Consider the following 14,217-nt stretch of genomic DNA (forward strand, 5'->3'; position numbering starts at 1 on the left):
GGATATACCACTTTCACTAGATCCAATTTCAATAGTGCTACCACAGGAAAAGAAAATCTCCAGTTTCAGCTCTCCTGTACTCAAACAAGGATTCGATTAACACCACTCACCAGCAGTTTAGCTTGTTCGGGCAGTGAAATTTGTTCCCTCTTTCCATCTGGATACCTTAGCATCAGCTGTGCCTTTGGTCCTAGCATAAAGGAAGTTACTACAAGTTAACAAACAACAAAGCAGCTGAATTGAGTTCTTCTGTAGATTTTAGGTGGCAGGTTTTACTGCACAGCGTAGCAGGGTTAGGGACTGAAGATAAATAAATGGTTCCAGTCTATGAAGATATACTTCTACACCACATGTGTTTAAAATACACACATCAAACTCAGGACTCTTTCTCAAGAGTTAGCAGTAGTGGCTGAAAATGGTCAGCGTTTGCAGAGAAAAGTACACTGTGCTACCTCTGCCTTTGAGACCACCTCACTCTGCTGCATCCCTGCTCAGGCACCGCAGGGGGGAACACAGACTCCAGGGACTCATTTGTATTAGCCAAAGTCGCATTACTAAAACTCAGTCCAGACCATCAAGGCAGCCAAGCTAACTGAGCATGAGGTGGGGCTGATGTTACTCTGTCTCTCTCTGTCACATCGGTAGAAGCCCTGTCATATGCACCTGCGTTACACCGTGTTGTTTATTCATGGACAAGGTCTCCAAATAAGAAACTTGAGCTCAGTGACTAACATGAGTCTGCAGTTTGCGGCATCGCTGTGCCAAAGTGGTGCTGCTGGCAAGGTGAACCGCTCAAACATCTGGTGTCAAGGAGGGAGTAAGAGAGAAGAAAAGATTTAGCTTTTCAAAACACAGGATGAAGCCACGCTTGACAGCATATTAAGATTTTCAGGAAAATAAAAACAAAACAAAACACAAAACAACCCCAAAACATGGGTCACTATAAAAAAATGGCAACTTACCATTCACATCTAGGCCCTGAAATGTACTTTCAGGCTTGTCAGTTGACTCCTCTAGTATCCCTGCATCAATACAGGGCAGTACTCTGTGATTTGGTGTTGTGCTAGGCTCAGTCCTTGCAGGGGGCTCAGGCTGAGGCCTCCGGCTCTCCTCTTTTTTATACCCCAAGTCCTTGTGCGGAGACTTCCTCAACTTGGCAGGATTTTCTGATTCCTCCTCCTCCTCAGATCCACAAACCGAAATAAACTCTTCGCTTCCAGAAAACAGCTCTGACTCTGACTCCTCATCTGACCGACTCTCCTGCTTGGCTTGTGAGGAATCAAAATGAGTTTCCTGTAACGAGGCTCTGATAGCAGCTTCCAACTGGCTGTCCTCACTGGCATCAATGAGACTCTCCTGTTGAATACAGACATAACACAAACACATAAAAATTGCTTTTAAATATGTACTGAAAATCAAGAGGACATCAGTCTTTCAAAGGAAGCTATTAAAACTGTCAGGAACAAACAGCATGGAAAGCTAGTCATGCTATAACTGCACAACAACTTCTCCTTGGAGTTTCACATGGAGTAATATATTTTCCTTCCACACATGCATGATTCTGTGACTGCTAAATCCAATACAAATGCCAAAAGCACAAACTACCACAATAACTATTTTTATTGTGGAGAAGGCATTCCCTGGCACATCATATTTTTGCATGCTCTTGCACTAACTCATTAAGTTTGTTTATACTACTGAAGAGCAAATCAGTACAGCTGGATAAAGACAGGCTAGCATGTTCTTTCAGGTTTCTCCAGTCCTCCTAGAGGGCCCCATACTTACTGAACGAGAGCATTTTTGGGGAGGGCTGGTGGAATGGCCATCCAGCTGTCCATGCTCACTCAGAAACCCAGTCACTTGGTCCAAGAAAGAAGTCACATCTAGCTGGTGCCACTCCACTAGTTTCTGGCCTAGGGAACAAAAGGTGTCATGAAATAATTTCAGCAAAAGATTGCAGCTTAGCGGTGAAACACACCAATTCACTGCTATGCGTGCACTCTGCAAGAGTCCCTGTTCATGGAACTGCAGCTTCCTACAGGCTACCACCTGATAATTATGAAGCTTCCTCCTTCCGCTCCCTTGAAAAGGTTTCAATCATGGACAGACATAAACAAAACCCATTTATTTCCCTTCTTTTCTTTTTATCCATGGGAACGTGTACACAGAATGGTGAATCAGGCTTCAAAATGAAAAAAAGCCAAGCCACTAAGTTTATGAAGAAGCATTACTACATTCTTGCCTGCTTTGATTCTACACCTTGGCAAACAGCACTTGTTTCTGTAAGTAAAGTGCTAAGAAGAGTATCCTAACTTCAGTTTCAACATTAAAAAAAGAAAATGTTTTTGGGTGGTTTAAGTCAAATAGCAAGAAATCTCAGCTGTGATTATAGAAACTATTACTTCAGTCCTGAGAAGCAGGAGACCAGACCATTAATATAGTTGCATTATATGGTGATAAAAGAAGAATGGGTGTTGGACTACAAAAGTAAAAGTAACAACTTCAAAAGAGCTAGAGGGGAAGGTAGAAGTTTCATTGTTCAGGTAGAAAAAAAAAAAACACAGCCAAAACCAAACAACAAACCCAAAGCCAAAATGGTATTTCAAAATTAAGATGCAATTTAGTAAGTCATCACTGAGCCTGACAAAGTTACTGTGTGCAAGGAGCAGAAGCAGATTCATGTAATGCTTACAAATATTGTAGTTTATTCATCACATGACTTCAAGTTGCTTTTAAAATAACACTTAAAAATAATTTCAGAGTTATACCACCAGGTGGTACTATTTTCAATTGCTAAGCAAAGTACTCTCTAAGCTATACCAAATACAATAACCGAACACACAAAATTTCAGCAAGCCTTGGGAATTTTATTTCCTTAGTTTCTCCAAAACATACCGCCTCCCTTCTTCAGGGACAATAAGGTCTCTCAGAGAGCAAAATGATGTAACTGAGATTCTTCAGCTGAATGTAACACATACTGGGAAAGAGGGTATTCTAGCCTACAAATGCCAGTCCTCCTCACAGGACATATAAAATGCAGATACATAAAATAAAAACCAACTGTCACTTATCTTACCTGTCCTGGGATCCAGGATGGAGACATAAGGGAAGTCTGCTAATTTATAAAACTGTATGTACCTCTGTCCTTCCTCACTATCATGGTATACCTACAAAATACCACGTTGGAAGCCAATTACTGGGTGGAGAGGGAACACAAACTGGATCTTGAAAATGTACAAAGTTTTTCTCTATTTTACAGTGTATGCTACAAACAGTATGTACAGTTCTCAGTAACTCTGACAAGCTGAAAATACGCCTCTAAAGCTCCACGTATTAGAAGCTACATGGTAACACCCTGAATGCACAAGTGAAAGGCAGTTTATTAATTCAAATGCATATCCATGAAATACATCCACATCCATAAACTACATCTCCATGAAGTACTCCACCTTTTCTGCAAGTTCATCAAGAGAACTGCAACTGTGCCATTTCATTCAAAGAAGTCAATTTTTTTCACTGCCCCATCTACCAGGACACCAAGTTACCTGCACAGCTTCATTACATTTCTCACCTGCCAAAAAATGAAGTGTTCCCGGATTATGTTCTTCACAGCCTCATTGCTCCAGACATCGCGGTTGAGACACTGACAGGCAAAATCTTGCACATTCTGAATGTTTATCATGAGCCATTTGTTCTGCATCTGACCACACTCCTTGGCCTGTAAGCAGAGAGAAAAGATTCATTAGATAAAACTGGAGAGCCAGACATAACCAATGCCAGCAATGATCAGTGATGGCTTCTAACACTGTCAGATTTTTCACCAAATCCCCTTCACAGTGAGAAAGATGGACAGTGCCAGTGAAAAGGCATCCACAAAACAGAAGGCAGGGCTGAAGACCTGCTTTAAATGAGACTGGCTGAATTACAGAATCACATCGATGAACAGAGCTGCTGGATTTCAACAAGCCAAGCACAGAGTGGGAAAAGCAACTTGGGGGAGGGGGGGACAGACACAGGGATGCTGAATAAAATATTTGTTTGGGAAAAAGTACAGTCGATCACACTGATCTGACAACAGAGGAAAGACCTGCTCATTCTAAAGATAAACCTGTGGATCATCTTCTATTTAAGTAGGTTGCATAATTGACAGAGGACTTGCATTAATTCAACAGGACCCCCTCTCTGTATGTTTTCTTTTTTCTCTCCAAGTTTTGAGTTACTCTATTACTGTGCAACTGCTGAATTAGGCATCCTTTTTTGATGCTCGTTATCCAGACTGCAAGTGGGGAGGAAGACAGGAAGGCGCAGGAAGAAATCTTACTGGTTTGAGTCACAAAGCTGGCATTGTCTGATTGCTTGGTTGCAAGTTAATGGTAGGAGTTTGATCAAGAATGTAATTCTGATCGCTGAACTGTCATACCTGTTGAAAAAAAGAGGGCTATATCAACAGCAGGAATGCTCTTACCACCTGGAAAGTCTGGAACTAGCATTTGAACTCCCTTTCTTTTTAAGAAAGAAAAAAAAGTATATAAATATAAGTGTACCTGCTGGTAATGCACTTAACAGCAAATTCAAGGATTTAGGATGTTACGCAAGATTTTGCTGTTTTGCACAATATTTTGTTCCCCAAAACATTTGTGTCTTTAAAACTAAATTTAGCCAGTACACTTTAGAATAGTCAGCCTGTCCAATGTGTGACAGACAAATGAACACCACACACTTAGCTTCATGAATTGAAGAATCTCAGTCTACAAAAGTAACCTGCATGGCCAAGTGACCTGCAGAGCTAATTTTAATTTTACTCAAAGAAAAGAAAAAAAAAAGAATGTAGAATTATGGAACAGTCCTCCTGTTCTCACAAGGGACCTCACACTAACTACTTACCACTAATATTACAGTGTCAGAATCCAGTATTTGGTCACCAGGAGAGAAAAGTGGGGCAGGTGACACCTAAGTAACTGGTAAGGGTCTTAAATATAGTCACTATGCTTTTATTTAAAAGACTTGTTTTGAGCTATCTGTGGATTTTGAGAATTAATTCTAGGAAATCGGTTTAAGACGAGGCCTAGAGGTACTGCCCAAGTTTAAAGGGAACAAAAATACTTATGTTATTTGAGTCTATTGGATTGCCTTAGTCCTGTGTTCTAACATAATCCATATTGGATTAAAAGAACATAAAAAATATATAACTAGAAGGCTGGAAAGTACATCTCACTCTTCTGCACTTATTTTGTGTATTTTTCAATATCAGTGAAAACCTGGCTCTACCTCTCCTCATCCAGCTAAGGTCCTCAAAAGGATGCAAGCAGAAAATTCCACACAGAACATCTGCAAAGATGAGTTTTCACCTGTGGAGCAGGTATAGCTTTAGGAACTACTTTTAGCTTCCTTCTAAAACCAACAGGTTTCACATTTAACATTTAAAAGGACACAGTTAAATTGCTACCATTTCTCACACACACACAACTCTGCTTACACAGCTACTGGGGTTTTTCTGAGGGGGTGGAGGTGTGTGGAAGAAGAAGAGTGTGGCAGGAAGAAGAACTTTGAGTTTGGAGATATATCGGTGGGTCATTTTGGTAAGTGACAAAAGAACAAGGTAAGGCTCAAGAGCTGGCTTGCATATCCTGAAAGTTATGTCTGATGGCTTTAGATCCACTGCCTCCAACCTCAACTGCCCCCATTTCTCTTCCTCCTTTGAGGTAAAATGGCTAGCCCAAGCACTGAAAGAGCACACAGACAGGGTAAGTACAGAACAACCACTCTTTGCAAGCATCTTTGTTCAAGCTTTCAGCAATCAACAGTCTAGGAACTGTCGAAGATAGAAGCAGTGGATCTCAGACACAAAAACCCCAAACCAAAAGAAAATCCACCTGTCCTAAGTTTACCTTTACCCTTTCTACCCATTCACATTTTTCAGCACTACGACAACTTACAGTTTTAAAAAAAAAAAAAAAAAAGGCAATCTGGTTAGACAATACATGAAAGAAGTCCTGTTTTACACTCAGTACTGGATCTCACTGGATCACCTCTAGCTCTTGCCCTAAAAAAGTATTTTTTTAATCTCATTTGACTTTTCCAAAACATGTATGGTTTATATACATTGTGGTTCTTCCTTGTTCAACTTTGCTGAAACATACCACTCCTTTAAGTCAGCAGAGAGAAACAAGGAAGTGGAGCCAGCATCTTGTGACCTTCTGGACGTCTGCTAATTAAGCATGATTCGGTTTGAAAGATAAGTGACAGAAAGTCAGAGCACAAGACTATCTAACAAGAAACATCCTGTCTGTGTTACAGTTATACTTCTTGCCTGGGCCAGGGCATAAATCCTTTCCTCAGCCAGCTATTCCTGTGCCCAAGGCACATCTGCAGGCTATGCTTATGGCAACAGCCAGTCTAGAAGCACCTTATGCAAGGATCATTGCACCATTTCAGTACGACTAGATTAGCTTCCAAACTATTGTTGCTTGCTATGTACAAAGAAAAAAATTAAGTTTCAGCTGTAAAGCAGGGAGCAGCTAGAAAAGGTTTAACTTGTAAAATGAGGGAATTTCATATAGACAGGCTTGAAATTCTGCAACATTACATACTGTCACTTCACACAAGTCCTGAAATCCTAGTGAGTGTTAAGCACAGAACTGCACAGGCCAGAACCATCTCCTCCCTAAACACAAAATGTAAACTAAGTCAATTTGGTGTGTATCCCCCACAAATTAAATTCCATCTCACATCATATGCATGAAGAGATGAACACCTGCAATTCTTGGAAGCAGTCTTTGAGATGAGAACAAAACCATGCTGTTCTTTACAAAGCATGTTCAGTGTGCAAATCATTTATTTATTATACTCTTGTGGTTTTTTCCTAGCAGATTGTACATTAAGGAGACAACTCTGAAGCTTAATACACATTAAAGCTCAATATTACAGTCAGGAAACCACAGAAAGAAATCCCTTGCGCAATCTTAACTGGCAACGGCCTTTTTAGTGACGCTGTGTATTTAAGCTCTGAAAGTTTCTCTGAAATTTTCTAGTAGGAAAAAAAAAAGGCAGTTCAGGTCAGCATCTCACTGGCCCATCAGTTGCTTGGTTTATACAGCCCCATTCCACCAGTGACTAGGTAACTAACATCTACTGTCTCACATTCAAAAGCCTGCAGGATTTAAATAAAGTCTTTTACGATTTTCCTGTATACAATCTTTTTCACCACATTTCTGTGGTGTAATTTAGATAATCACACACTTAACTTTACAAGTATAGTAGTCATAAGTTGTTCTATACGTGAAGCACACTGCTTTTTCACACATAGCAAGTTAAGAAAAAAATCAATGTCATTCAACACTTGAAAGTTTATCTTCAATGAAAGTTAATTCTCACCTATTCTTAAAAGCTAGTATTACTGAGTTAAAATGAAATGGCAACTTTTTGCACCTGACTGTTAATGAAGTTTCTTTGTAATTGAAGAAAGATGAGGTTTCTTGGGGGAAAAAAAAGATAACTAAATCTACTTACTATTAAAATCAACCTTAGAGTACCCAAAGAGGAGCAACAGAAGATAAGCACCAAAGATATGTGAGAACCTTAGGAAGAAGAGGTGTCACCAACTCTTGGGAAGTCTGAATAAAGCAATAAATCCTAAATTATTCTATGATAAATGTACATGGCACAACACTGACAGAATGTTCTTGCACACCCCTCAAGTTAGAATACACCACACACCAATAATAAGAAAACCCCACTTAGATTAACACTAAACTACAAGAGATCAAAATGACAGTATTTAGTCTTCGATACTTTGGAGTGTGATAAGCATCTCTGATTTATTAGTTTATATATGTTTATCTAAGCATACATAGAAGGAAGAAGCTAACTGCAGCTTCCTAGAGATTAATTTTGAGAGACTCTGGTCACTGGATTCACTGGAGGCCCAACACTGTCCCAGAGCCTACAGCCATAAAAGGTAAAATGGAAGGGGTAACGGTCAACAAATTGAGAAGCTGACGATTTTTATTGCAATGAAGTTGAGAGGCATCAGTTCAAAATGAAAGGTATCCCATGGGACAAGGAACTGTACAAGAACACAAAAAGGTGAATGCCAATACCAGAAAGTGTACATGTCTTTAAATTTGAGTTACTGCAAAGAACAGGACAAGATGTGTATATACGACTTCCCCCGCTCTCTATTTCTTTACTTTACAAGGCTGAATAAGAATGCAGAAACTTTAGGACAATCAAATCTATCAATCAGTTATTTCATCCTCTGAAACTACTTTTGACTGTGGTGGATGCCACAATCAACATTGCTAAAGCCTCGAAACATTTTCAGCAAGATGCAAGGAAAAGGCTAGCACACATCTCCAATTCCACCGCAGGGGTCAGAGGGCACTTGCTGACTGTATACATTCCAATCTGGAGCAGCACTGGCTGTTTTCATGTGAATTCCTTTTACTGCTGCCTTTAACCACGCACTCGCTGGGTTCACAAACAGCTCTGAACCACAGGCCTAGCAGGGATAATCAGCTGGAGGACCTGACACAACCTTGTTTGAAGTAAGCCCTGGGCCACATGTCACAAGGCAGGGATGCCTCAGCACCAACTACTTCAGCCTGCTCATCTGCTCCCATTGCACAAAATTACTTGTTGAGGCAGACACAGCTATTCTCCCATCAGCGTCCTTTCAAACCTGGAATTTTGTCAGAAGATTAAACATATGGAGGGCACTGTCAGAACACAGGAATTAGTGACAAGCCAACTGATACCTGGCGATTTGGGAAGCATAAAAAGAGAGATGAGGCCAACAGGATGGGAGCTGGAGACTCAATAAAGGCACACAGCATTTCTCCAAAAATTCTCCAGCAGTGCTCTGGTATTTGTGCATGGCAGTACAGGCAAATGTGAAAAGAATGTAGATAATATTTCTGTTCAGATCACAGAGTCAGATCTCCAACACTGTTTGCAGCATCTGTATTGCACCATTTGATCTTTAGTTTGCATTCTTATGAAATCATCATATAATAAAGAATAATAAATCTCAGCTACTTAAAGATGACCAGGTGGAAGTTCAGTAGTAACTGCAACTTCCAAAGAATATATAGAAATTATGGACTAAAAAATATATATATACACACACCAATTTGCATAATTTCTAATCATTAGTTAAGTCACTGATCCATATCATAACAACTTATGACTAGACCCACATATGCCTACAGAGACAGGAAAGGTGACACCTGAAGTTATTTAAAGCTGTCTGCCTGAGAAGGGGGCTGTTAATCTCTTGGATACTTTTTCTATCACTACCAGATGCAAAAGACAACCAGTGTGATTTCATACAAGAGCAAGACCTCTACTGAAGATAACGTTGTGTCTTCATGACAAAGTCACACTCAAATACTTCTCCTAGTTCAGGTATCAGAAACCACTTCGCTGTGTTAACATAACTCTGCCTGAGCTTCTTAGCAGGGCTGTGCTGCAAACCACATAGCCCCTTACAAAGTACTTGCTCGCTTATCAAAAGCAATCTTCAGCTTTTTCTGTATCGTGCTATACAGAGACACTTGAAGGGATGCAGTTTTTTCCATTTTGACCAGCCTCCTTCACGCACTGAAGTCTTTCACCGAGTGTGCGTTGCCACACTGACACAACATAAATGACGTGGACTATCACCATTAGTTAAGTCCTTCAATAAGTCATCAACATTTCCACATGCAGTCCATCAAATATTTATCACTATATGGTCCTTTGTAACTTCATGATCATCCAACAAATGGGTCCATACATGCCAGCAGCCCAACACAAGGCTTCCACACTGTATGCAGTTGTCACATAAGGAACTGCACCAAGGTTTCAAAACTTACCGTTTCAAAGCTGCCTTTGTGCATCAGATCAATGGGAGGCCTGAAGAGGTCTGCTAGAGTAGTCAGTTTCTTATCTACTGCCCCTCCATTTCGTAGCTCCTGTTCCTGACGAACTGCACAGCCCCAAGAGGAAAGGAAGCAGAATTAGACAAAATACAAGATGGATTTATTATTGGTTACACACACAAAACTTCAGCACTGGAGTCACAAGGTTAGACCATACTGAACAAGATTATCCCCTCTATAAGGTAAGAACCCTGCCTGCCCCAACTTTCTCAAGCACCAGGCATTGATTTCACCTTTAAAAAAAGATCTTAATAAATGTTAATATCAGCAGAGGGTTCATATGCCAGTATTTGAAAACAAATGAGCTAAAAAATGCCATGACTTGTCCCCAGTGACGCTTTTAGAAGGGGAAACTGAGCTAGATTGTAGCATCATAACTTTTACCTGGAAAATTTCTGTTCCAGCTTTTCTATTTCTTGTCTGTAAGGCAATTCCACAAAAAACAAAAAAAAAAACCCAAACACCTTAGTTTACATGCAGAAATATCTCTGGATGTTTATATTAAGTATCTACTCTTCCAAGGATCAGCTAAGGATATCACTGTCTCTTTCAGATGAATTGGTTTTCAGACTTGTTTATCCCCAAGTACCACAATTGAAGCGTGTTTCTTTTAGTGGTAGCAATTCCATTCAAAATAATACAGAACATATTTCCTACCTAGATAGGACCATATACAATAAAGGTAAGTCACAGCAATTGCTCACCTAAAAACACAGCAACACAATGTGTTTTATGGAACCAAATCAGCTGAAATTGGCAATAACTATCCCACGGCCAAAAACTTTCCAGCAGGAAAAGGAGCTGTCAATAAGCCATAGTGTACAAGCCATTTTTGAGCTGACACGGGATCCAGACAGGGAAAAAAGCATCCTTGTGGAGAAGGCCTAGGAGCGAGGAAATAATCTGGACTTTCATGGCCAGGGCCACTTTTTCAGAGATAGCCAGACAGTGATATTCATCTAAGAAGTTTTACCAAAAATCATGATAAAGTTTCATCATAAACCCTCACAATGGTTTTATATATTGTATATCTCTAAATGTCTTATAATAGTATGGAGATGATGAGAAAGAATTTAAGGGTATGACAACTCTCTAAATGGTGTATTTTCATTTACACAGCTGCCAGTGACTTCACTACTTGACGAGTTCATTATTACTGACAAACCCTGACCAAACGAAACAAAGTAGTTATGAATATTTTCAGTTCAGCATCTGGCAGCACCTAACTACATGGGAACCTGGTCCATGGTTAGTCCTCTTGAACACTCCAGCAACATCAGCAATAACAATTGCACAACAGCTTTAACTCAGCTGTGAAATATCTGGTGTCCTGCTGTCAAAGAATCCTATTCTATAAAACTTAACGGCTTAAGTAACAGCCATTGCTTTGTCATTTGGAGAGTCTGTGTATGAACAGATAGACAGCGGTAAACAGTGGTAAATTTATGAGAGCCTTGTGTGCAGCTGCAGAAGTAGTCTCAGGGCTACTCAAATCTAATTCCAAGTGCCAGCATGACCACTGGCTAGCCAAGAAAAATTCAGTGGATGAAAATTTCTGCATGGGTGTTAGATTCTTCTCCCCTTTTCAATTCCCTCTAGAGCAGAAAAAGTATTTTTTGAGAGTTATCAAGAAGATATTTGTCATATCAAAGTACACAGAATATGCTGTCTGCAGGTTTTATTTATGTAACACAGGCAAGCGTTTGAACCAGCATCCTCACAGCCTCCTTCATATGCCCATTACTCAGTACTCTCCCTTCAGCCATCCCAGAACAATAAACTAACAACCTTAACTATACCACAAATATGGAAGAGGCATCAGCAAATAATACTGACACTACAACAATGAACAGCCTAATAATGTTATTAAAAAAACTAAACTTTTGCAATACAGTAGGCAATTTAAAACCATTCAATGACTGAAAGCTGTCATAGCCTATAATGGAAATGATTTTTCAATCCTACTTGCATTAAAAAAAAAGATAGAACCTCTAGCTTACTGATCGGTAGACACTTACTGGTTTCTGTCTGAAAATCCCGAAAGCCATCAAATATTGAGCGCGCAGGCCTGCGTCTTTTAGGAGCTTTAAAAAAAAGTCAAGAATTATTTCAAAAATATACTGTCAAAATAATTATATATTAGTACTTCCCATCACATGTGGGAAAACAAAATAGGAACCCAAAGTGTGGATGATGTGGGAGTAAGGTCATTAGGAAGGGCTGGAGGACAATGGAAATAGGCAGTTTGTAAGACCCATTTCCTAACACATCCTCCCCCCAGCAAACCTTCCCCCAGAAACAAAACATGTATTAACAATACACAAAAGTTTAAAGTTAGCCTTTTCTGACAGGCTTGCCAAGGACCATCATTACATAGTGGAAGTGCTGTCACAGCATCAACCTGTCTCAATTCCAGTCAAGATTTTTACAAAAGGCCTTCAAGCAGATGAAAAGCTTCATCAAAGGCTTAAACCCCATAGCAGAATATTTTATTTATTAGGAACTACATTTGTTTTTTCCACAATGCATTTCTATTCTTTGCTAATCTCTTATCCAGATCCTGTCCCAACTCCTCGGCTGGATTGGCAACAGCCACACTCTTACATTGGTTCCAGTACCACTATGTGCAAGGAGATCTTTGGAACAGATTATCTGCAGCTGACAGACAGCAGCCCAGGCAGATAACTGGAATAGTACCTAAAAGTAACACTGAAGTCTTATGGTATAGCACAACCACTGTACTTGGAATGCAAAACAAAATTGCCTGCCAGCACTTAGTCCAACTATTTATCTGCATTACTATTAATTGAAAGCAGAACAATTTTAAGATAGAACTTTCAAATCCTAATTGTTACAAGACATGATATATTTATCATGTTTATTATTATAAACAAATTAAAGAGAGTAGTATAAATACAATGTATACCCACTGGAAACCTGTAATAAGAAAAATAATTTACAGTGAGAAAGCACGACCTCTACACAGGTCACAAAACAAGTATCTCCAAAATTTGATTTGAGAGGCCTTCCTGGTTTTGTACCCATAGTGCACACAGCATCTTTCACCGTGTGCTACACTAAGGGTGTGAAGAATGGTACACAGTGCTTGCTCCTTGCATTCTTCTCATACAGAGTATGAAGGAAGGAATCAGTATATCCCATACAGAATGCCATGGAAAGAGAAAGAATGCCTGAATGAGGAACACATTTGTGAAAAATGCCTCTCTAACTCCAGTAAGTAACATCTCTTTCACCTCCAAACGCTTAGGCACAAGCACAACCCATTAAAGCCAACTTCAGAGCAACTGAAACTGCAGCTAAGAGTAGCAACTGGAGGACCACTTCAGCAAAAGCAGTATTTCCCTTGACTGGCTTAGCTACAGCCTGGCGGCACTGTAATGGCCTGTAAACATTTTATCTTGCTCTATTCTTTCAACTCTAACTTCATCTCTGCTTTGGAGTCATATTTAATGTTGTTCTGCTCATCTCTATACAGTTAACTTGTTGCTTTCATTCTGTATAGATAAAGTTATACTATAAACAGCCTACACAGTGCAAATATTTATCAAATACCACATTATGCTGTATAATATATGGTTTACTATATAATCTATTTTAGACATAGCTGTTTAGAACTAGAGTGTGCTATTTTTGTGTTTTTCTGATGTGTGGTGTTAGACAAGTTACTTCTGTGAACAAAAGCAAACAAACCCCTTTTATTCCTAGACAATACCACCTTTGAGTCTTGTTAATTTCACTGAGTATAACTATATATAAACATATATATATTTGTGTATATATATATACACCAACATATGCCCAAAAAGTACCTGTATCAGAGTACACGATCTGGGACATGGTTTTATCTTTAAATGCATAGTGTCATTATATAAATTATTCTATAGTATATTTAATAAGGAGAAAATTAATTCACCGGTACAGATACTTGATATCAAATGTAGAAATTTTTCTACATTATTAACATTATTAATTATTAACATTATTAAAAATGTTCTGTCCAGCTCGTTATCCTTTTGGTTGCTAAAACAGTCTGCCTGTATTGTATCAGAAAAAAGAAAAACAGCTAATCTGCCAGGATAAAGTAATTACTATATGCTCTCTGTCTAAAAGGGAGGTAGTTATTTGGCTTGTTGGGAGAGTTCTATCCTGTCGTTGTAGCTGATATTTATAGATGTTATTCTGCTGGGTGCCTTCCTCCCTCCTTAAATAGGATCCATACACTCTCAAACTGCAGATGTTACTAGGCCATGCCTACACACTTAGCTCCAGTTACTCC

At 39.4% G+C, this 14,217-nt stretch overlaps 1 protein-coding gene across 4 annotated transcripts in view; it reads right to left on the minus strand.

Moving 5' to 3' along the window:
• Positions 1–14,217, minus strand: part of UBXN7 (UBX domain protein 7) — a 31,380-nt gene that overhangs the window by 9,881 nt on the left and 7,282 nt on the right. For all 4 annotated transcript variants that reach the window (XM_064457078.1, XM_064457076.1, XM_064457074.1 and 1 more), the window contains 7 exons: positions 11,939–12,004; positions 9,855–9,967; positions 3,572–3,718; positions 3,077–3,167; positions 1,786–1,913; positions 963–1,356; positions 111–190 (listed from right to left, as the gene is read on the minus strand). In XM_064457078.1, the coding sequence (XP_064313148.1) occupies positions 111–190; positions 963–1,356; positions 1,786–1,913; positions 3,077–3,167; positions 3,572–3,718; positions 9,855–9,967; positions 11,939–12,004 (1,019 nt within the window). The remainder of the gene's footprint in view (positions 1–110; positions 191–962; positions 1,357–1,785; positions 1,914–3,076; positions 3,168–3,571; positions 3,719–9,854; positions 9,968–11,938; positions 12,005–14,217) is intronic.

This window comes from Phalacrocorax carbo, chromosome 7 (genome assembly GCF_963921805.1).
Source record: "Phalacrocorax carbo chromosome 7, bPhaCar2.1, whole genome shotgun sequence".
Lineage (NCBI taxonomy): Eukaryota > Metazoa > Chordata > Aves > Suliformes > Phalacrocoracidae > Phalacrocorax > Phalacrocorax carbo.